Genomic DNA, 25,416 nt, shown 5'->3' with positions numbered 1-25,416 from the left:
GTCGTCCGAGAGAGGCAGAGGAAGAGGATCCGCTACCAGGTGCCTCACCAGATCCGCATACCACGGACGGCGAGGCCAATCCGGCGCCACCAGCACCACCAAACCCGGATGGTGAACAATGCGAAGAAGCACTCTGCCCACCAGCGGCCAAGGAGGGAACACATACAACAGCCCCTCCGTTGGCCACTGCTGGACCAGAGCATCCAGACCCTCGGCCAGACCGTCCCTGCGACGACTGAAGAAGCGGGGCACTTTGGCGTTGCCACCCGTGGCCATCAGGTCCATCAGGGGCTGCCCCCAAGCCTGCACTATCAACTGAAACGCCTCGGCGCCGAGACACCACTCTCCTGGATCTAGAAAGTGACGACTGAGGAAGTCTGCCTGAACATTTTCTACTCCGGCTATATGAGAGGCCGAGAGGTCCAGCAGATGGGATTCCGCCCAAACCATGAGCAGAGCCGCCTCCTGCGCCACCTGAGTGCTCTTGGTGCCCCCCTGACGATTGACCTAAGCCACCGCCGTGGCATTGTCCGACAGCACTCTGACCGACTTGCCCAGCAACAGGGAGTGGAAAACCAACAGCGCCAGACGGACCGCTCTGGTCTCCAACACGTTGATCGACCAGGCGGCCTCCTCCGCGGACCAGGTGCCCTGAGCTGAGTGACCCAAACACTGAGCCCCCCAACCCAGGAGACTCGCATCCGTCAGGAGCACCGTCCACTGCGGGAGATCCAGACCCACCCCCTGAACTAGGTGAGGGGTCTGGAGCCACCAACGCAGACTGCAGCGCGCCAAGCCTCGCAGGGGGACCGGAACATCCATCCCGTGCCTCTGGGGAGACCACCTCCGGAGCAGAGCATACTGGAGAGGACGCATGTGGGCCCGCGCCCACCTCACCACGTCCAGGGACGCCGCCATCGACCCCAAGACCTGGAGGAAATCTCGCGCCCGAGGACACCGGGACGCCAAAAGCAGGCGAATCTGAGATTGCAATTTGCTCACCCGGCCCTCTGGGAGGAAGACCCTCCCCAAGGAGGTGTCGAACAGCACCCCTAGGTACTCCAGACGCTGAGCCGGGACCAACCGACTCTTGGAAAGGTTGACCACCCAGCCCAGCGACCGGAGAAACTCCACCACCCGAGCAGTAACCCGGGAGCTTTCCTGCAACGACTTTGCCCGAATTAACCAGTCGTCCAGGTAGGGGTGTACCAGGATGCCCTCCGACCGCAAGGCTGCCGCGACGACCACCATCACCTTGGTGAACGTCCGAGGAGCCGTGGCCAGCCCAAAGGGAAGCGCACAGAACTGAAAGTGCCGACCCAAGATCGCAAAGCGCAGGAAACGCTGATGAGAGGCCCGAATGGGAACATGCAAGTAGGCCTCCGTCAGAACGAGAGAAGTGAGAAACTCCCCCGGCTGAACCGCCAGAATGACCGACCGCAGAGTTTCCATACGGAAAGAGGGAATCTTGAGAGCCCTGTTGACCCCTTTCAAATCGAGGATGGGCCGAAAGGTCCCCTCCTTCTTGGGCACCACAAAGTAAATGGAGTACCTGCCCGTGCCCCACTCCGGAGGGGGCACCGGAACAACTGCCCTGAGATCTAGCAAGCGCTGAAGGGTCTGGCGAAAAGCCTGCGTCTTCCCCGGAGTCTGACACGGAGAAGCGAGGAAAAAATCCGGCAGAGAGCGGGCGAACTCCAGGGCATAACCGTCCCGCACCACCTCCAGGACCCACTGATCGGACGTGATCTCGGCCCATTTGGGGAAAAATTCGCGCAGCCGGGCCCCCACCGGAACCAAAGGGGGCGCCGGCAAGGCGTCATTGTGCAGGACGGGAAGCGGGGGAACCGGCGGAGGGATTCCCTGCCCCCCGACGGGCCCCCCGAAAGGGCTGCATGCGCTGGAAGAACCGACCCCGGGAAAATCCCGGAGACTGGAAAGAAGCAGCCCCACGCCCAGGGCGATACTTGCGAAAATCCCGCAAACGCCCCCGGGCCGCACCCCCCCGAGACGCCGGACGGACGACAAAGTCTGAATCAACTTATCCAAGTCCTCTCCAAACAAAAACGACCCCCGAAAGGGAAATTTAGTAAGCTTAGCTTTGGACGCAGCATCCGCCGCCCAAGCGCGCAGCCACAACACACGCCTTGCGGCCACGCCAAAAGCCATAGACTTAGCCGAGATCCGCACCAAGTCATATAGAGCATCTGAGAGGAATGAGGCCGCCATCTCAATCTTCGCTACCTCCTGATCCACCAGAGACCAGTCGTCAGACTCTCGATCCAAGACCCGCTCCGCCCACCGAAACACGGCGCGAGCGACCAGTCCCCCACAAATAGCCGCCTGGACCCCAAAGGCAGAGACCTGAAAATTTTGCTTAAGGATGCTCTCCAATTTGCGCTCCTCAGAGTCCCGCAAGGCAGAACCGCCCTCAACAGGCACGGTATGCCGCTTGGAAATTGCCGAGACCACCGCATCCACGACTGGCGAAGCTAACGTAGCCCGATCCCCTTCCGGAATGGGATACAGGCGAGCCATGCTGCGCGCCAGCCGAAACGGCGTCTCCGGCGTTTTCCACTGCTCCAGAATAATATCCCGAATATCCTGATGCATAGGAAAAGAGCGGGAAACGGAACGGATCCCCCGTAACAGGGGGTCCCCCACACGCGGAGTCTCCGGCGGCGCGTCCTCAAAACGCAAAACCGAAGAAACCTGCTGAATAAGGTCAGGCAGCTCATCTTTCTGAAAAAGGCGCACCACGGACGCCTCGTCACTGGAGAACGGGAAATCCGACAACCCGCCGCCAGCTTCCGTCCCCTCCAGAGAGTCCTGGAACTCCTCAGAAGGGTCCAGGTCCTCCTCCAGACCGACCCGTTCCTCCGACCACAAATTCTCGTCCCACGACACCCGCGGACGCTTGGACAAGGGAGGCGGCGGAGGGGACGTCACGCCAGACGAAAGAGGCAAAGCCACAGGGAGCGCGGAGGAAAACCCACCCCCCCGAAACCCCCTGGGCGCAACCGGGACCCCCAGCCGCCTGAAAATAGGCTCTGCATAAAGAAAAGAAAAATTCAGGAGAAAAACCCCCCGAGGGTCCCAAGGGACTCCCTGCCACAGCAGGGGACCCAGCAGAACCTTGCCCCTGCATAGTCAAAACAGGGGGAAGGTCACCTGAGGTGGAAGACAAAATGGAGGGGCCAGACAGAGAAGATGGCGGTTTTCCCGCCAAAAAAGCTCCCTCCATAGCCTGAAGCGGCTGAGAAACCTGAATAGTCTCAGCCGCTAAAGCAGGCAAGCCGGCATCAGCTGTCAAAAAATCAGCTGAGAGGGAATCCTTCGGGGAATCCCTCCGTGGGCGGTTGTGGAAGACTGGGCTTCCCCACTGCTCCAAGCCGACTCGCGAGGCACCATCGGCGGGGAGCTCTGGGCGCCTGCAGCCGCTGCCGACGGAGCTCCACCACCTCACCGACCCAAACCGCCGAGTTCAGGCCGGCCGCGAGTGCCTCGCGGCTGGACTAAAATTGTGTCCTACTCCCCCGGAGAAGGGCACAATTGCTCCATACGCGACCTAGCTATAAAAAAAGTGCTGGTTACATGAAAAAATACAGTAAAATACAGTTTTCTTAAAGGGAAACAACCCTTCAGACCAGCACTACCTCAGGATTTTTTTTTTTTTTTTTTTTTTTTACAGAACAGACTCCACAGGCTCTCGAAGCAATATGCCTTGCTTGACTTAGGGGGCAAGGCTTACTGCTGAGGCTCCTCTAAAAAAATGTGGGGAGGTGGAGGAAGTGGGGGGAGGGACCCCGCTCGTGACCCGCCGGGTTTAACACCCCCGAGGTCGGACGAACCCCCAAACAGAGTCCGCCCAAGCTCCGTCCGGCTAAAAACAGGGACAATAAACCCCCTAAACAAATTCCAACAGCCCTACCAAGGGAGATGGGTACAGATCACTCAACACCTGCTGGAGACTGAAAGAAGACTGAGGGAAATAGAGAGGAGGGGCTAGGATATACTGTCCCAAAGTTTTGTTTTCAGTCTCCACCTGCTGGTCATGATTAGATATATACCCATTCGTAAAGTTAACCTCTACTGGTCTGGAGAGTGCTAAAGAAGAGCAATTTCTACCTGCCAAACTAAAACACCTTTGCAAAAAATATGTTCTGTAGGGCTACTTTTTTCCTAGCTGTTTCTTTTCTAAATGTATTTTAAACTAAAGTTAGACACTCAATAATACTTTCCTCAATTGCCATCTGTGCCCTAATTTGATCTTATCTTATGATCTGAAATGTAACCTAAAATACTAATCTAGACTAAAACACCATACATATGCTTGTTACTAATGTACAGAAATATATTTTGTTATAGAACAGCTTCTGTGTGTTTATACAAAAACATGTGGCTTTCCCAGAGTAGAGAGAGCATGTGGTTTACCTGAATGAATGTGTGTGTGTCTCTGGTTGTAAGGTGGGGGAAGAACAGAAGAGGCAGAGAGAGTCTAGAGCCATGGTCTCAAATTCGCAGCCCGCCAGGTATTATTTTGAGGCCCTCGGTATGTTTATCATAATCACAAAAGTAAAATAAAACAGTTTCTTGATCATATGTTTATTTAGCTATAAATTACAATATTAGTATTAAGACTTAGCCAAAAGAACATAAGAATAGCTTTACTGGGTCAGATCAATGGTCCATCAAGCCCAGGAGCCCGCTCTCACGGTGGCCAATCCAGGTCACTAGTACCTGGCTAAAACCCAAGGCATAGCAATATTCCATGCTACCGATACAGGGCAAGCAGTGGCTTCCCCCATGTCTTTCTCAATAACAGACTATGGACTTTTCCTGCAGGAACCTGTCCAAACCCTTCTTATAACCATTTACACTATCCGCTCTTACCACATCCTCTGGCAACGCATTCCAGAGCTTATCTATTCTCTGAGTGAAAAAAAAATTTCCTCCTATTGGTTTTAAAAGTATTTCCCTGTTTTGCCACATTTTTCTCATTATTCAAAGATGTTAAAACTGGTATTGTATTATTACTTGTTTTTGACTAATATATATATATATTTTTTAAGTATTTCCCTGTAACTTCATCGAGTGTCCCCTAGTCTTTGTAATTCCTGATGGAGTGAAAAATTGATCCGCTATACCCGTTCTACTCCACTCAGGATTTTGTAGACTTCAATCATATCTCCTCTCAGCCATCTCTTTTCCAAGCTGAAGAGCCCTAACCGTTTTAGTCTTTCCTCATACGAGAGGAGTTCCATCCCCTTTACCATCTTGGTCACTCTTCTTTGAACCTTTTCTAGCACCACTATATCTTTCTTGAGATAAGGAGACCAGAATTGAACGCAATACTCCAGATGAGGTCGCACCATGGAGCAATACAGGGGCATTATAATATTCTTAGTCTTGTTAACCATCCCTTTTTAAATAATTCCTAGCATCCTGTTTGCTTTTGTGGCCGCCACCGAAAAAGTGGGTGGAAGGTTTCATTGTATTGTCTATGATGATACCCAGATCCTTTTCTTGGGCGCTAATCCCCAAGGTGGACCCTAGCATCCGGTAACTGTGATTCAGGTTATTCTTCCCAATGTGCATCACTTTGCATTTGTCCACATTAAATTAAAAGGAAAGATTTATAAACTATAAAGAGTTTTACCTCATGCAAAATTGTCGTTTCTTTATTAAGACATTAACTATTTTTTTTCTGAGGCCCTCCAAGTACCTAACAAATCCAAAATATGGCCCTGCAAAGGGTTTGAGTTTGAGACCACTGGTCTAGAGCAAGAGAGAGGGGTAGGGCTTGTCTGCATTTATAAGTTTGAGTACATATTTTCCAGGACATCTTTCTGTGTCCTAATTTAGTACTTGTTTGAGACAATGGCCCTCAATTGATAAGGAAGGTGTGACACTTTTGCAGATGGTAGAAGTAATCAGTCTGTCTGACATCTTTTGTTCCATTCAAGAATTGTAGCTAATATATCTTCTTGAGAAATCCAGGCTGGCTAGATACTAGAGAATGCACATAGAAACATGATGGCAGATAAAGGCCAAATGGCTCATCTAGTCTGCCCATCCACAGTAACCATTATCTCTTTCTCTCTCTGAGATTCCACAGCTCTCTTGAATTCAGACAGTCTCTGTCTCCACCACTTCTTTTGGGAAGACTATTCCATGCATTTACCACCCTTTCTGTAAAAAAGTATTTCCTTAGATTACTCTGGAGCCTATCATCTCTTAACTTCATCCTATGCCCTCTCATTGAAGAGTTTCCTTTCAAATTTTTCCATCTCTGCGGGAACTCATTTTCCCATCCCAGCCCCATGAGTTCTTTCCCTGTCCCTGCTCCATTCCTGCAAGCTCTGTCCTCCTCAAACACTTTAAAATCATAAGTGTTCAAGGCTTGTGCGGTTAAGGCAGAGCTTATAGGAATGGGAAGGGGACAGGGAAAGTGAAAAAACTCGCAGGGACGGGATGGGAAAATTGAGTTTTTGTGGAAACAGGGAACAATTTGTCCCCGTGTCATTCTCTACTAGATACTCAAGATGTGTGGATTCTGTGCAGGGAGGCTTATTCAATCTATCTGCACTAACATATCCAGAGTCAGATTAATATAATATCCCCAGAATCCTTTGCTGACACTCTGGTTAGGCCATCTCACAAGCTGACAACCAGCATTCAGTAATGTAAGGCTGACATGAACAGGCATGGACACCCCTATGGTTCAGCATACCATCTCTATTGCACTGGAACATACATTATATTTTAATTTTTAAGTATGGGACAAATTGCTACCATTAAGCAGCATGCTGTTTGTATATGTCGTCTCATTATTTAAAAAAGAAAATCCTTTATTTGTCATATAAATGCTTATGTTTTGTACGTATTCAAGATAAACAAATGGATCAACAAGTAAAAGGATCGATGTTAGAAGACAAGGACTATTCCATAGTTATGGAATCCGGAAGGGATGTTAACAGCAGCAGTATTTTAACCTACTTTAATAAAGATTTTTAAAGAACTCTTTCAACTTTGATCATGTCTAAACAAATTTCATAGTACCTACAAAAGAGCTGTTAATGCCCATCTCTCTTGATAGGGTTAAAAGACCATTTGGGGCTCCATCAGTCTACCATCAGATAATCTTAAAATTAAAAAAGCAGAAAATAATCCACAAAATTGGAGAACTCCAGATAAATACTTAAAGACCTGAAATGTTGCAGCTGATATGAAGGCTCATACATCAAACATTAAAAAATTTGGACTATTTGTTCCTTTGATGTTTTTATCTCTAAACATCATGAGATCTTTGGGCATGAGAACAACTCATATGTATAAGCTCTCTTTTCCATCTTTAAGAGGAATCAAATCCATTAGTAAAGTTTCACACTCTTTTCCATACTTACTAACTGCGATATGGAATGGATTCTCACCTCAAATTAGATTGTGTTTATCACTTAAGATCTTTTGCAAAGCCTTAAAAACCACTGTTTCCTCGCTTTTTAGGCAATAGCTCAAATGAATGTTAATGGATCTTTCTTTGTGATCTATTATGTAAACTGAATCGAGCTCCTGTTTTTAGGAGATGATTCAGTATAAAAGACTAAGAAATTAGATTAGATTAAGAAAAGCAAACAGTGCTCTCTAAAAAGACTGCTGCCTACCTATCTAAGAGCATATGGATGACTCACACTACTTCTGGAATAATGTTCTTTGGGTATATCAGTTAAAACGTGAACTTTTCTGCCTGTTATACAAATATTTCATTTGGTGAAAATCAAACACTTCTTCCCAAATTAAGGTACCAGGGAACAAAATTGCTTGGCTTAATCAGAATCTGAACATCGATGGAACCGAGAATTCTGCTTTAGATCAGAGAACCACTGAGCTGAAACAGAGTCAAAAATAAAGCAAGATGGCACTAAACATTCAAGTAAATCTACTACAGCATGGCTGCAGTGATTCTGTGGTTTGACTTTAGCCAAGTCAAAGCCCTGACTTAAACTGTATTGAAATGTGGAAAGACCTGAAGTATGCCGAATGCAAGATGTCCTCAAATATCACAGAGCAGTTCTGTATGGGAAAAAAGATCAAAAATTCTTCAAGAGTGAGGTAAGCGAATTATCAACAGTTATAGGAAATGTACAGCTGAAGTTACTGCTGCCCAAGGAGGTACTATCAGCTACTGAATGAAAGGTTCAAACTCTTTTTCACAAAAGTATACTTGCTGTTGACTGTTTGTGGAATAAATCAAAACATATCATTTTTGTTCAACTTATCTGTTCAACAGGGTTATTCTTCTCTCTGACTAGGGTTTAGATAAGATCTAATCATGTTTTGACCACAAATTGTGTTAAAATATTAACATTTTATAGTATTCATAAACATTTTGGCACAGTAATTTCAGCTTGTAATAGGTATGAGCAAAAATGGATACAAATACAATGATGTGATAAAATTCTAGTAAAGAAACCCAGTGAGAGCCTTTACATACTTCTGCTCCTTTAGTTCACGCACAGCATCATTCTTTTGCTTTCTCATGTCATCTAGGTTGCGAAGAGCCTCTGCCAAGTCGCTCACTGCTCTGTCTCTCTCTCTTCTCAGGTTATCACATAGGGTTCTAGAAAAGTAAGAGATTTTCAGATCTGCTGTGACATGGATAGGAAAATAAGATTTCTGGTATCCTACATTATAAAACAGCTCTAATAAAAGAGGTGGTTTCAAATGTTATCGTACCTTTAAAAACAAACTACACTTCCAAAACACCATAATGTTTTGGGATTAATGAAAATGAACCATTTAATCTTATACTGCAATAGGGTAATTCCATGTCAACTGGTCCAATTTCAAGGAGGGTCCCTACTCAATATCTTCTGCGGATATATAAAAGTGTCCCAAATAAAAGGGCCCCTAACTCTGGATCTAGTTGAGATCATGTCCCAAAACTCTGGCTATCCTCTTCTGAAAAATATTTCATCAGTTTCTGAAATGGTTGAGTGGGGAGTTCTGGACCACTTGATATGGAATGATCCAGTACTACCAGTGGACCCCTCTATTTTAAATACACATTACTGGTCTTATGCTTGTAACATTTAAAGAAATTATGTCCTTACCTTGATAATATCTTTTCCAGTACATAGGTGTGTCATTCTGGACTAGTGAGTTATCTCCCCATGGCCACATGCCATATGCAAAAGGAATTCACTCCAGGTTGTTTTCCGTAACCCTCCTACTTCACTGGGAGCTCTACTGCCACCTGTAGTTAGTACTAGAGAATGGTGCAGGGAAAACATTTGTCCCCATTCCCACCAGCTCAGTCCCCCATCCCCGCAAGCTATCTGGTCCCATCTGCACAAGCCTTGAATACTTAAGATTTTATACTAAACTTATTTTATTAAAGTATAAAATGAAACAATATTCTATACCAGTGCCCATCTCCGCCCCATAATAATACTAATTGTAACACCATTTTTTCCATTCATTTTTCATATTCACATACACACACACACAAAATATAATCGTATTAACAACACATAATGGTTAACCACAAAATTAAAATACACAAAGCACACTGTATGCTTTTCAACATTCATTCCTACCAGAAAACAGATAACTTCATGCAAATGCAGGACCTAAAACTAAAAGTACTAATATTTACAAACAAACCCTAAGATGCAAGATTCTGCAAGCAGTACAACCCCAGAAGAAAAGAAACAAATGCATTTCTTCCTGAACAGACAGCAGATGTAAATCAATCACTAAATAAAAAAATAAAAGCATTCCCCCCTACTGTTGTCGTCTCTCTCCCTCCATGCTGTGCCTTGACTTCTGGCCTGCCCCCCAGTGTTATCTTTGGGCCGGTCCACGGTGCGATCAACGCAGCGTCTTCGGGACGGCTCCCTGAGTGCTGCATTGCACAAAGCTGTGGGCAGCGGCTCCTTGCGCGCGTCCCACGCCTCATCTGGAAGCCTTCCCTCTGACATTGTGACGTCAGAGAGAAGGCTTCCGATTCAGGCGTAGTAGTGCTGTCCGATTCAGGAAAAAAAATTTTGATTCGATTCAGCCTATTGAATCGATTTTTTTGATTCGATTCGATTTTCCTGCCCAATAGGGTGGTTTTTTCCAAACATCCTGGTGGGTTTATTTTATAGCCTCTTCACCCCCTTTGCCCTCTCCTACCCACACTGGTCCTGTGGTGTAAACAAACAAAAAATGCTTTTCCTCTCGCTGTTAAATCCTAGCTCACGTTCGCGGTCCAACACCAGCTCTGGAAGAATACACATTTCAAATCTGACATATTGTAATCACAAAACAGAAAATAAAATTATTTTTCCTACCTTTTCTTGTCTGGTTATTTTTCAAATCATGTTGGTCTGGTTGTCTTCTGATCAGGCTCTCTTTCTTTCTTCTTTCTCCGTGCTAACCATCCATCTTCCATCTCTGTGCTCCCCTTCTGTTTCCCTTTCCTCCCCCAGAGGTCTGGCATCTTCCCCTTCTGTTTCCCTTTCCTCCCCCAGAGGTCTGGCATCTTTCTTTTTTTTCATCTCCATTCCCCCGCAGCTGCAGCGATGGACCCCACCATCCCCAGATCCACCATCTCTCCTTTTCTCAACTACCCTTTCATCCAGCATCTTTCTTCTGTGTCCCTGTCCCTATTCTCCTCTCCAGTACTGTCCCCCCCTTGTGTCCCCGTTCCTATGCTCCCTCCAAGTCCAGCATCTTATCTCTTCCAATATCCAGCTTGTTCTTTCTCTCTTCCTTACCTCTTATATCCCCTTTCCCAGGGACAGGCTTTCTCCTACTATCTCTCCTGCCATCCTGCACTCTGCCCACCTACTTTGGAGCAGTATCTGTCCCTCTTGTACCCTTCCCCTTGTGGTCTTGCATTTCTTCTCCCTCTCTCCTTTGCTTTCCTCCCCCTCTTTTTTGTTTGGTCTCTCTCTTCCCTTCACCCCAGGTGTGGCATCTTTCCTCCCCTCTCTTACTCCTTCCTCCTCTTCCCTCTGCACAAGCCTGCCTCCCTGCCATGAAGGCACTCTTTTCTCCTGCTCCCCCCGCGAAGACCTGTACCCCCGCAAAGGCCTGCCCCCTGCTGTGAAGGCACTCTTCTCCTGCTCCCCCCGTGAACACCTTCCCCCCCCCCGCAATGGCCTGCCCTCCTGCCATGAAGGCACTCTTCGGCCTGCTCCCTGCCACGAACGCCTGCTCCCCCTGCAAGCCTGTATCCTCCCCCAGCTTCTCCGCTCTTACTTTTAGGCTAACACGTAAGCCTGCAGGATCGCTAGTGCTGTAGCGATCCCTTCAGCTGCCTGTCGTCTTCAGAGGCATGTTCTCTCTGCCGCGATCCTGTCCCCGACGTCAGAGCAGGGACAGGATGTAGCAGAGAGAACGTGCCGCTGAGGATGATGGGCAGCTGCAGGGATTGCTATAACGCCAACGAGCCTGCAAGCTGCCGTGTTAACCTTAAGAAGGTAAGAGCAGGGAAGCTGGGGGAGGCATTTCTGATTGACTCTTCCCTCTCAAGCAGGAGCGGCAGCGGATGGCCAGCAAGAGGCAGCGCAGCAGCTCCTGCTTTTGGCAGGCACGGGGGAAGGGTCAATCATTGAATCGGGAGGCCGATTTTTTGGGAAATTAAATAGATTCGAATCAATTCACCTGATTCGAATCGGTAAATCGATTCGAATCGTGAATCGGGCAGCACTAGCGCGTAGGAACCTTTTCCCATAGCTTTGCGCACTGCAGCACTCAGGGAGCCAGCCCGAAGATGCCACATTGATCGCACCATGGACCGGCGGCTGCAGAACACTGTCTTGGGCCTGACGGAGGTGCCGGCCCTGTGGACCGGCAGAAAATTTTGGCGGACCGGTACCAGTCTATGGACCAGCAGTTGAAGAACACTGTTCTATAAAATTGTCATTTTATAAACACAAATAGTATACAGCAAGATCAACAAAACCCCCGTCTCCTCTACCCTTCACAAATATACCCTCCACTATCGAGAAAACTGAATAAGCCTTACAGACTGCTACACAGAAAAATCATGCTAACAGAATACTGCAGTCACACATGACAGGAATAGCGTTAGGGGAGTGCAACTAGGGCAACTGCCCCCTGGTCAGAGAGAGGCCTGGGCTTTGCAGTCCCCAGTTATGTCTAACTCCATCTTTGGCAGAATACATATTTCAAATCTGATATATTCTAATCACAAAATAGAAAATATTACTTTTTTCTACCTTTTGTTGTCTTGTTATTTATTCTTCAAATCATGTTGGTCTCAGCTGCTAGTCTCTGTTTTCTTTTGTCTTCTCTTCAATCATTTACCAGGGTCTCCTGACCATTTGACATTTCTTCTTTCTCTATATTCACCATCCATCTTCTATCTCTGTGTATGTATTACTCCCCATGTTTAGCATCTCCCTTCTCTATGTCTCCTTTCTAGTATTTCCCCTGTGCCCATCTCCCTACCTTTATCATCTCACCATTCTATGATCCCCTCCTCCTGTGTACAAGTATCATTCCTCTATATCCCTATGCCCCCCACCTGTCCAGCATCCTCATTCTGTATTCTTATTCTCCCCCATGTCTAGCCATATATGCTCCCATGTCTAGCATTATCCCTCTATATATACCACCCCCATGCAGATGCAGCATTCCTTTTTTTGTCCCTGTTCCTATGCTCTCATCCATGCCCACCATCTCCCATATTTTTGTATATCTCCCTGTGTCCAGCTTCTCCCCTCTCTTACTCCTTTACACCAATGTGCCTCTCAAACTCTCTCCTCCCTCCGCTAGGTTCAATATTTCACTCACTATTCCTTCAACCACTTGGTTCAGCTTCTCTCTTTCCCTTTCCTTCTATCTTCCTCCCTGCAGGTCCTTTGCCCCTCTCCCTTCCCTCTAGCTCCCTTTCCATGGTTCCAACACCTCCATCTCCTGCCTTCAGTGCCCAGGTGTGGGTCTGGCACCTCTCCCTTCCCTCTAGATCCACTCCAACCACCACATGGTCCCAGCACCTGTTTCCCTTCCCCCCCAATCCCCAGACCAGATCCAGCAACTCCCCCTTTCCTTCAGATCCAGCAACTGTCTCCCTTCCCTTCAGCTTCAGCCGGTCCAGCAGCCCAAGCAACTCCCTCCCAACTCTCTTCCCCCTTCGCGGACGCAGAAGCAGCACCCTCTCCCTATTGCAGATCCCAACAACCCCCCATCCTCGCTCCCAATCGCGGGCAACAAAACCAAACCAAACTCTAAACAAACCTGCAACGCTCCTGGGTGGGTTGTGCCTCCCATGGTGGGCCAACAGCCTCTTAGAAGCTTCCTGCATGCAGGGCTGCTCCGATCAGAACCTTCTTGTTGAGACCCTCCTTCCGATGTAACTTCTGGCCTGAAGAGCAGACTGGCATCCAAGATACAACTTGGAGATAAATAAACAGAATGAGACAGTAGACAGGCACAGTAAGGATAGGGCAGGAGTCCAGAATGACACATCTATCTACTGGAAAAGATATTATCAAGGTAAGGTCATAATCTCTTTTTCCAGTGCAATAGGTGTGTCATTCTAGACAAGCATGATGTACAAAAGCAGTCCCACAAATCAAGGGTGGGCTTGGTTGTGCCAGCCCTTAACACTGAAGATCCAAATAAGAAAAAGGGGAGAGAAGAACAGAAACACTATTTCCAGCTCACATGCAGAAGAGAAAAACTGTAGGTGAAGTAGGAGGATCACAGAAACAATCTGGAGTGGATTCCTTCTGCAAATAGCTTGCGGCCATGGGGAGATAACTCACTTGTCCAGAATGACACCTATTGCACCGCAATTCTGGACTTAATTCTAAATGGTATACGAGGAACGGCACAAGGTGTAGAAGTCGAAGGGACGCTAGGAAGCAGTGATCACAATATGATCTGCTTCAACCTGGACACAGAGGCAAAACAACGATCTAGAAGGACGGCCACAGCACTGAACTTCCAAAGAATTACAAAGGGATGAGACTCATGGTGGGGAAGAAGATTAAGAAGAGGATAAGCACTGTAAAAACGTTAGAGCAAGCATGGTTCCTTTTTAAGGACACAGTCACCGAGGAGCAAAATATATATATATATATATATATATATATATATATATATACCACATATCAACAAGGGATCCAAGAGGAAAAAGAACAAGGAACTGGCATGGCTCACTGTAGCAGTGAAGGAAGTGATCAGAGACAAGACAACTTCATTTAAGGAATGGAAAAGGTCAAAAACGGACGAAAACTGGAAAAAACACAAACAAAATCAAAGCAGGTGCCATAAGGTGGTAAGAGGGGCCAAAAGAGACTACGAGGAAAAAATAGCCAAGGAGGCAAAAAACTTCCAAGCCGTTCTTTCGATATATTAAGGGGAAACAACCCGCGAAGGAAGCGGTAGGGCCGTTGGATGATCATGAAATAAAGGGAGCACTAAAGGAGGACAAAGCCATCGCCGACAAACTGAACACATTTTTTGTGTCTGTATTTACCAAAGAGGATATACACAACATATCAGAAGCCGACAGGCTATATGCAGGAAACGAAGATGGGAAACTGACAGGGTTAACGGTCAGTCTAGAAGAGGTATGCAGGCAGATTGATATGCTTAAAAATGATAAATCCCCAGGACTGGATGGCATCCATCCGAGGGTAATCAAGGAACTGAAAGTGGCTATAGTTGAACTGCTTCAACTAATAACCAATCTGTCAATCAAATCAGGAAGGATTCCAGAAGACTGGAAAGTGGCAAATGTTACACCGATCTTCAAGAAAGGTTCGAGGGGAGATTCGGGAAACTACACACTGGTGAGTCTGACCTCGGTACCGGGAAAGATGGTAGAGGTGCTGATAAAGGACCGCATCATTGATTACCTTGACGTATACAATCTGATGAGGACCAGCCAGACGGCTTCAGTAAAGGAAGATCTTGCTTGATGAACTTGCTGCACTTCTTCATGGGAGTAAACAGGCAGATAGACAAGGATGACCTGGTCGACATTGTATATCTGGATTTTCAGAAGGCGTTCGACAAAGTTCCACATGAATGACTGCTTCAAAAAATTGTGAGCCATGGAATCGAGGGTGAAATACTCACGTGGATTAAAAACGGGTTGGTGAATAGGAAACAGAGAGTGGGGGTAAATGGACAATACTCGGACTGGAAAAGTGTCACGAGTGGAGTACCACAGGGTTCGGTACTTGGACCCGTGCTCTTCAACATATTTATAAACAACCTGGAAATTGGTATGATGAGTGAGGTGATTAAATTTGCAGATGATACAAAGTTATTCAGAGTAGTGAAGATGCAGGAGGATTGCGAAGACCTGCAACGTGACAAACATGCTTGAGAAATGGGCCGTGACATTGTAAATGAGGTTTAACATGGATAAGTGTGAAGTGATGCATGTCGGTAACAAAAATCTTATACACAAATACAAGATGTCCGGTGCAGTAGTTGGAGAGACCCCCCAGGAAAGAGACTTGGGAGTACTGGTCGACAAGTCGATGAAGCTGTCTGCGCAATGTGCGGCGGCGGCGGAAAGGGCAAACAGAATGCTAGGAATGATTATGAAGGGGATCATGAACAGATTGGAGAAGGTTATCATGCCACTGTACCCGTCCATGGTACGCCCTCACCTGGGTCATGGTACGCCCTCACTGGTCGCCGTACATGAAGGACACAGTACTACTCGAAAGGGTCCAGAGAAGAGTGACTAAAATGGTTAAGGGGCTGGAGGAGTTGCCTTACAGTGAGAGACTAGAGAAACTGGGCCTCTTCTCCCTTGAAAAGAGGAGACTGAGAGGGGACATGATCGAAACATTCAAGATAATGAAGGGAATAGACTTAGTAGATAAAGACAGTTTGTTCACCCTCTCCAAGGTAGAGAGAACGAGAGGGCACTCTGTAAAGTTAAAAGGGGATAGATTCCGTTCAAATGTAAGGAAGGTTTTCTTCACCCAGAGAGTGGTAGAAAACTGGAACGCTCTTCTGGAGGCTGGCATAGGGGAAAACACCCTCTAGGGATTCAAGACAAAGTTAGACAAGTTCCTGCTGAACCAGAATGTACACAGGTAAGGCTAGTCTCAGTTAGGTCTTTGACCTAAGGGCCGCCAAGTGAGCGGACTGCTGGGCATGATGGACCACTGGTCTGATCCAGAAGCGGCAATTCTTATGTTACTATGGAATATACATTTTCTTTCCAATGCAAACACTATGGGGCTCATTTTCAAAAAAGAGAGACAGCCAAAAGACAGCATAAACTGGCACTTGGACATCTTAATAGTCAAAACATCCAAGTGGCCATTTTTGAAACTGACTTTCTAGATGGTTTTCAGGTCGTTTTGTTTCCATTGCATCTAAATCTTAAGGTGGTATTAGGTGTGTTTTGGGCAGGCTTAGGACCTGGACATTCAGCAGGGACAAACTTTTTACAAAATGACTAGGGCACCTTTTAGATGTTTGGGGCTAGATCTGTTTTTAAAAACAGTACATGTTAAAAAGGTGCCCAAACTCACCAGATGGGCACTAGAGATATTAAGGGCATAACCCCTTCTTCTTACTCCCCCAGTGGTCACCAATCTCCCACCAACCAAATATGTGGAAAAAAAATACTACATTCCAGCCCGTATTACAGCTTCAGATGGCCACACAGACAGCGCGCATGTAAAGGAGATAAAATTCCTTGATGAAATCAAGGACTGCTTAATGGTGCAGCTAATTCAGGAACCGACAAGAGGCAAGGCAATTCTAGACCTAGTTCTCAGTTGAGTGCAAGTTCAGGAACCGACAAGAGGAAAAGCAATTCTAGACCCAGTTCTTGGAGTGCATGCACTAGTGAAGGAGGTAATGGTGCTGGGGCCGTTTGATAACAGTGATCATAACATGATCAGATTTTATATAATCCCTGGAATAAAGTCACACAGGAAACCCAATACAACATTTAACTTTAAAAAAAGAAGACGATGATCACATGAGGAGAATGGTAAAAAAGAAACTTAAAGGAGCAGCTGCAAAGGATGTGGATGTTATTCAAAAATACCTGAAAGCCCAGACTAGATATGTTCTATGTATTAAAAAGGAGGAAGGAAGACCAAGCAGCAGCTGGTGAGGTTAATGAGTGAGGTGAAGGATGCTATTAGAGCTAAAAGAGAATCCATCAGAATGTGGAAGAAGGAATGGCAGGACAAATGCAAGGTGCTAGTAAGGAAGGCAAAGACAGACCTTGAAAATTGCGCTGGAAGCAAAGACACACAGTAAAAACTTTTTTAGGTATATTAAAAGCAAGAAGCAGGGAAGAGAATCAAGTAGACCACCATACAACCGAGGAATAAAGGGGCTCTCTCAGGGAAGACAAGCCCATAGCAGAGAGATTAAATGAATTCTTTGCTTTGGTCTTCACCAAGGAAGATGTGGAGGAGTTACCAGTGCAAGAAATGGTATTCAATTCTGATGAATCAGAGAAACTCAAACAAATCTCTGTAACTCTAGAATATGTAATGGGTCAATTTGACAAACTGAACAGTAGCAAATTGCTCGGACCGGATGGTATACATCCCAAAGTGTTGACATAATTTAAAAGTAAACTTGCAGACCTATTGTTGGTAATTTGTAATATTTTTTTTTTTTTTTAAGTCAATCATGTTTATTGGATAAAAGCAAAACAAAACAAAAACCAGCAGAACAAAGCAACCAGGAATGACAAAGGCAGCAGCATCAACAGCAAAAAAGGCAGAAACTGCCAGAGATAAACAAGAGCAATTTACAAATATCCCAAGATAGGAATCAACACAGTCGTTTGGCAGAAGTAAATGAGATGAGAGAAGCACTGTACAATCAGTCAAACAGGAATCACACTACAATAATGCAACAAGGGAGACCAAATACGATGAAAAGCTGATTGAGAACCCCTGCATTCAGCCATACGAAACTCATATTTATAAGCAGAAAGAACCATGTTCCACCAACGGGACGTTGATACCTGATTCTGCTGTTTCCAATGAAGCAACACAGCCTTGATGGCCAGTCCAAGAAGAATGTCAAAAAGAGCTGCGTGTTGTCGTGAAAGAGGAGGTTCCAGAATGGCAGAATGCAATATCACCAGGTTGTAAGTCAAAGAAGCAGGGGAGGGGAGGATATGACTCACAATATTTACAAACCGACAGTAAAAAAAAGGTGTTGGTTCACTATTTTTACCATGCCTTATTGGTATAGTCATGAATATCATGAATTCCTAGATGCATCTGTGCAAAAACAGCAGTTGAAAGATTAAACCACTATGCCAACATGTAGTCCTCTTCATCTCTAAATTTATTATTAAAGAATACCACTACCTGGTACTCCCTGATCCATTACAAAATAATTCAAGGGTCTTCCTAAATCTAGCACTTCTTAAAACCAATACATCCTTCCAAAATCATTGGTGGTTAGAGAGGAAGGCAAGAGCAATCCTCAGTCACTCCTGCCTTGACTGCTGCCACATTCAAACTGGCTCGCTTTGGAGACATGTAGGTACAGACTGGGGCCAGAGACCCTCCTTTTTCTAAATGAGGTGGAACCAGGTAGAGGCATTCTAGTAATAATGGATTAAATGATGGAAAGTGGTTACTTTTTTTTTTTAAACTCTGGCTAGCCCTTTCACACCATCTCCAGCTTTGGCTTATTAAGAGTCTAATGATCCAAAGGTAGAAATCAATACCATTTCTTTATGTTCAATGAATAATGCAGCTTGCAAAATTTCAATTCTATATCATTCTCCCACATTGCCACAAGATGTTTTTTTTTAAAAAGATAATAATGAGCTTCTTTGCATATATTTGTATTGTCTGCAGCTCACTATCTTAACATACACTGCGCAAAAAAATCATGTGTTAAAAGCTACATTATTAAGAAATAATGGATGCAATGCATAATTTTTATCATAAAAATAGTCCCACACAACATAGATGAAAGTTGCTTTTTAAAAGCAAATGACCAAAGAGACAATTCGGAATAAAACCAAAAGATTATATATTTCCAAGTACAAAGTTTAACAAAGATTGACCAAGGCTATATCAATTTCATGCTTATAGAGTCTAAAACTACTGTCAGCAGATCATATGAGATATATTATCTGAACATGGATATAAAAACCGATCAACTTCAGCAGAGAGAACATTTTGCACATTATTTCCATATCAGTGAGTAAATGACTTTTTTGCAATTTTTTTTTAATTCTTTCATGTTTTACACCGACTGTGCTGCTTAACAGAACTAAGTGTTCACTTGCCTCTGCTATAGAAGTATGACAAAAGAGCTACAAATTACTTATAAAATTATCTATACGTCAATCCACTTTACCGTATGCTTTCTCTTTCTGAAACTATCTTGTCTCGTTCTTGGAATGCCCAGTCTCTTCTACATTTGGCAACTTCAGCCTCCTGGACAGCTTCTTTCAGTTCCTGAGACATTGCCTCATACTGCTTTCGAAGCATCTCAATTTCTTTGTTAGCTCTTTCCATGTCCAGTGTTGCAGAATCTTGTATCTATGAGAACAATTTAAAAAGGTAAATATGTCTGAATGACTTTAGATAATATATAGTACCTTTTTTATTAGACTAACTTAGTGCATTGTACAACTTTAGACATTTAATCCTTCGCTGCTCAAAATGATAAATATACAGCGTGAGGCAAAAAATAAAGGTAAACCCCCCAATTTTTTTTTTCTTTTTTACTCTTCTTAGCAACTGCTTGAAATTTTACATCTTTATTTATTGTTACTATCTACATTTATATGCTAGGGGAAAGAGATTGTTTAAATAGGGTGAAATTACAGACTTTTAGCATGATTCCAAAGATTTTTTTATGTTCAAAAATGTCTGCATTGTAAAACTACCTTTATTTGAAAAAAGAAAGGAGATACAAGTTTACTGTTAATGATGTCACAGTGATGTAGACTTTTGTCTGGGAAACAATGTTGTAGGCCTCTCACAAGTTCCACCCAAAGCTGCAATGAACACACTTGTAGGTCAGCAATAAGATCTTAAACTGTATGCGATGGCAGATAGCACAACAAGGAGCATCATATTCTAGGCACCCAATGCATATGCATATTAGGCTTTGAACATCTTACAAGCGCACTGCAGATTATATTTGAAGCTGTGAAAGAGACATGACAAAATCAAAAGGCAAAACTAAGTCAAAAAGCCAAAGGAGGCTTTTTCAACTAAGCCTCACCGAGACAACAAAGACTTACAAAGCCAAGTCCCTGTTTCAAAAAGGGCAAATACAACTAAAGATGCTGAAAAATCTTGCTAAAACACGAAGAATTAAAAAAAATTGATAAATGAAAAGACCCAATTGCTAGAAAAAATATATTTTCTCTCCATTTCATGCTTCCATAGATAAAAAAAGGGCAGTTGAAAGGTCCTATATGATGGCAAATGGACACAAAGCCCTGTACATGTTATAATTATTAAAACTCTTCTTCCCTCTCTTGCATAGTTGTTTGGTATTACACTTCTTCCACCTTCATACTCTGAAAATTTTTCCTATCATTTTTTATATAAAAATACATCAACAAACCCCCCCCCCAATAATGTGTCACAAAATACTATTAAAAATACAAAACAAGTATAACAGTAAACATTTATAGTTATTACAAAAAATATTTATAATGATTTCTAAAAATGTTTCAAGATATTTGTGAATATTTTACTTCCAAATGGAAGGGACTAGAAATGTTTTAAGTTATTTAAATATAGCAAATAGAAAGAACTAAGAAGAGCTTATTTGCACTGTTTTCAAGCTATGGCTATTCCCTGACCCAGAAATGAAGGAAAAGGTAATAGAGATTCAAGTCTCCAAGCTCCATATTGCCCAAGTTGGCATAGGAGGGTTAGAGAAGGAAAGAACATGAAATATGGGAATACCAAAAATAAGCAGATCCTATATAAACTGAAAGAGCATTGTAAAGCTTTTTACTGATTCACAGCTGGCTCTACTTACCCACCAAAAAAATCAAATTATGCACACCATCAAAATGTTGCCAGAAAATAATTACTGAAACATGCTGTTTGTTTGCCAGGTGCCAATCAGTATGCTGGTACATAAACAGTAAACTGCATAAATAAATTCTAACAACTTTGCAAACTGATTAAGAGGTAGAGGTAATTTAGTCAGTAGACTAGGACAGCAAGATCCTGTATAAAGGTGTTTAATATACCAGAATACAGTAGAGTTAAGTATACACACTACTACTGTTTTTCTCTCACCCTTTTTAAATATAATAAATTTTTGAACTTTATATTCAAAGAGAAAATTCAGGTATATACTGCAAATAACAAAACTCTCACAAAAAGAAATTGAAACAATAAAATTAGTTGTATACTAGTCCACATCAAGTGTGGAGATGAAAGAGAGAGAAAACCACACAAGGAAAACTTAGGAACTCTCCCAATATACCACCTACAATACTAAACTTAGATATAATTATCTTTACACTACTACCTCCTTTTGACTATATAAAAGAAAATTAAATCAATCAGCTAAAAATTTTCAAACTGTGCAGATAAATATGAATATGTGGAATATATTTATTTCTTAATAAACCACTCACAAGCATATTTCAAAAATAATATATCACTAAGGGAAAGCAAACCTTTTTCACGTGAAGAAAGATTTATATTGCAATTGTATAGTTGTAGCTACTTCAGGAAAAACTTGCACTCATTGTCCACAAAAATAAATCCTCTCTCTTAAAATAAAACCTCATAACAAATGCTTTATCTTGGCCAAGTGAAAAAAGCACAGTGGGCCTCCAAGAATGGGTTGACATCTAAAGTTTATTAAAGGAGCCATGTTTCAGCAAAGCGCCTGCATCAGGGGTTATCAATGTAATTCCTTTGTTCCTTCAAAGACTTACACTGATGACCCCTGATACAGGCGCTTTGCTGAAATACAGCCTGTGTTGGGTCCTTTAATAAACTTAAGATACCAACCCTTGGAAGCCTACTGCGCTTTTTCACTTGGCTTATTTTCTTGTGCTTTGGACTCCCTCTCTCCATTTCAACTGAATACTTTATAATGATTAGAGACCATGATAGTAGAGGGTGGCCCTAGTCTCCATGCTACCCTGAAAAGGTCAAAACTTCTACTTGTTTCCAAAATATCAAGAGTACTATCTTTGTCATTTTGTCCAAGCCTGCTAATGGAAGATAACAGTTAGCAATCGAATAATAAAACCTGTACTGTTTTGATAATCCAGATTATTCTCATGTTATGCTTTGATGATAGTTTTTGTTTATTCCTATGCAGCTACATCTGAAAGATTACCTGGCGAGCTTGGTAATATTCCCTTAATAGATGGTCTCTCTGGATCATAGCTTCTGTTCTCTCTTTCCTGGCAACATCTCTTTCTTCCTTTACAGTCTCTATATCTTTGCAAGCTTGATCAAGCTCCTTCTGGGCCTCAGCCTTGTCCTTTACTTCATGGCAATACTTTTCCAGTAACTCATTACTCTCACAGATTGCTCGATCACGTTCCACTAGAGCTGAGTTTAGCTCCTAAAAATAAGAACCATTATTTGTAACATATTAAGTACAGAAAATGGACCCTTCCTGCAATTTAACATGTAAGAATCTATCAGAAAATGCAAACAAGATGTGGAAATCAGCATGCATGGATAGAAATGTAACTAAAAGCTGCAACACCACAATGAAGTTTCAATTACCTGTACAGTAGAGCAGTGATTCCCAACCCTGTCCTGGAGGAACACCAGGCCAATCGGGTTTTCAGGCTAGCCCTAATGAATATGCATGAGAGAGATTTGCATATGATGGAAGTGATAGGCATGCAAATTTGCTTCATGCATATTCATTAGGGCTAGCCTGAAAACCCAATTGGCCTGGTGTTCCTCCAGGACAGGGTTGGGAACCACTGCAGTAGAGAGCCATCTGGGATATGGTATAATGAATTAATTCCCAACTGCTTCATAAGCCTGCCTTTATTTATTTATTTCGTTTTCTATCTAATCCACCCCAAAGAGCTCAGGATGGGGTTACAGGTTAACATACATAATATACATTTAACAGGTTACAATATTATCTATTATTCTTGTGCAGAAAGAAAGGCCATCAAAACATGTTGTAGTTATAAATTTTTTCTTCAACTACGTTTATGATGAGCTTTTCAGTTACAACTAATTAATTAGGTCAATGAAAAGATAATAAAAAAACTAACCATAAATATACTAAGCTATATCAACAACAACAAAAAAAAGTATAACCAGCAACATATTTGATTAACTACATCAGCTCCATTTTAGACAGAAAGTAAGGTCAGTTTGTACACAGTTCTTAGAAAAGGATCTGCTGATCTGGAACCTGTTCTACAATACATGCAGGAATATAAATATATGTAGCAGCATGTGGGGTGGGAACATCGAGTTTATAAAGATAAACAGAGAGAAAATCAATGGAGGAAACATGGCTAGGAAGTGGTGACAATTGCTTGTGTACGCTGTGAAATACTTTGGCATACATAGAGCTAGATTCGCCAAACTTTCCAATCCTGTACCGACGATCGTAAAACCAGTTTTACTGGTTTTGCCATCATTCCCTGACCCCAACCTAATTCACTAAACTATCAATCCGATCCACCCATGCAAATGATAAAACCCTATGCAAAAAAGCCAAGCGATTAATTCACTAACAATTGCTTGGCTATTTTGCACTGGGTTTTACTATTGTCAAACCCAACTGCTGCAGACTTGTCGGTAACTGTGTTACTGACCTGTCTGCCTGTTTGTTTGTTTTTTTAATGGCACTGATATTTTACGTAAATTACACACACAAAATACCAACTCTCATGACCAAGTGACCCTTCCCCCTCAATCCCCCCCTCAAATGCTCCCCTGCCAATGCCTGCCGCTTGAAAATAATGGAAGGAGGTATTCCCACTCCTCCCTCCTGCCATCAGGCCACTTCCGACTTCCACCCCCCAAAAAAAAAAAAAAAAAAAAAACAACAGCAGGAGGGATGCCGATTCCCTCTTGCCAACGGACGCCCCCTCCCCGTTCCTCACCCCCCTTCCAATACCTGTAAGGGAGCAGGAGGGGTACTTAGTCCTTCCTCCTCCTATGACTCCAGCAACGCATCTGAGGCCTTAGGCCCCGCCCCGGTGCAAATGCTCAGCTAGGCGGACAGAACTAATAGCCGTGCCGAATCTCAAAAGCAAAGAAAGCCACCCCACTAGGCAAGCTGAGCATTTAGTCACCTCCAGCTGCGCCAAGTAGTACGTGGTGCAAGGATGCTCTAAAAGTGCTAAATTTGCAAAACCTGGCAAGAATCCACATGAGGAGAGCCCAAGGACTCCATCCCAACAAGTTTCTAGGTAAAATTTTCAGTTTTGGAGAAGCAGGAAGCTTTAGAAAAAAAAACGCTAAAAATACAAGCTGGCCACTGTCTAGAAATTCACACCATATTTGCAATAGTTTTTACACTTCCCAATCACAAAAATATGATGATTTTAGGATTTTTCAGGAGGGAAAACACAGGAACATTCAGAAACAATTAAAACCCCACTTTTCCAACCTCCCCCGATTCACCTCACAGGCTGAAAGCCTGCACTCACTGTGACCTTTCTGAAGATCTGTGCTATAGCCTGCCTCAACTCTCTCACAGTAGCTGGATGAGAAATTCACTTCCTTAATGCTGGGAATGCTTCTGAAAATCTGATCTGCCAATCAGACCCAAAGCCTGACTGCACCTCCACCCCTACCGGACCAACGGATGCACACCAGGAATGGCGAAGATGACATTACTGAGTCTCCTAAGGGTGCCCAACAGCCTGCACTCAACCCCTGCTTAACAGTAGGTGAGACCACTTCAGCGCTGGCCCTGAGTTCCAGAAAAAACTATGCAGGCTGGCTAACAGGTACAAGTCTGTGTGCTCTCAAAGCAGGCAGAGCTGAAAAACACTCCAAGTACCTGAATCCCCGAAAAAGGGATGAAAAAAATATACCAAATAAAATAATAAAATGGGGAGAGCAGAATAAACACTCTTGCAGGCACGCATGCAGAAGGAAAGAACTGTAGGTGGAGCTAAGGAGCCCAGTAAAGTACAGCAGAGGCAAGAGGAAAAATCCAGAATGGATTCCTTTTGCAGATGCATACGATTATAGGGATATTACCCATCTGTCTAGAACAGGGATCTCAAAGTCCCTCCTTGAGGGCCGCAATCCAGTCGGGTTTTCAGGATTTCCCCAATGAATATGCATTGAAAGCAGTGCATGCACAAAGATCTCATGCATATTCATTGGGGAAATCCTGAAAACCTGACTGGATTGCAGCCCTCAAGTAGGGACTTTGAGACCCCTGGTCTAGAATGTCTCACCTTTTTCACTGGAAAGGAGTTTTACTCCAATATAG

The 25,416-nt window shown here is 43.8% G+C and overlaps 1 protein-coding gene across 6 annotated transcripts in view; it reads right to left on the bottom strand.

Annotated features, from left to right (window-relative positions):
• Nucleotides 1-25,416, bottom strand: part of DLG5 (discs large MAGUK scaffold protein 5) — a 305,150-nt gene that overhangs the window by 194,971 nt on the left and 84,763 nt on the right. For all 6 annotated transcript variants that reach the window (XM_033940910.1, XM_033940911.1, XM_033940908.1 and 3 more), the window contains 3 exons: nt 22,321-22,551; nt 19,348-19,532; nt 8,495-8,620 (listed from right to left, as the gene is read on the bottom strand). In XM_033940910.1, the coding sequence (XP_033796801.1) occupies nt 8,495-8,620; nt 19,348-19,532; nt 22,321-22,551 (542 nt within the window). The remainder of the gene's footprint in view (nt 1-8,494; nt 8,621-19,347; nt 19,533-22,320; nt 22,552-25,416) is intronic.

This window comes from Geotrypetes seraphini, chromosome 4 (assembly GCF_902459505.1).
Source record: "Geotrypetes seraphini chromosome 4, aGeoSer1.1, whole genome shotgun sequence".
NCBI lineage: Eukaryota > Metazoa > Chordata > Amphibia > Gymnophiona > Dermophiidae > Geotrypetes > Geotrypetes seraphini.
The sequence above is the reverse complement of the archived record's forward strand: the minus strand, read 5'-3'. Positions and strand labels throughout refer to the sequence as shown.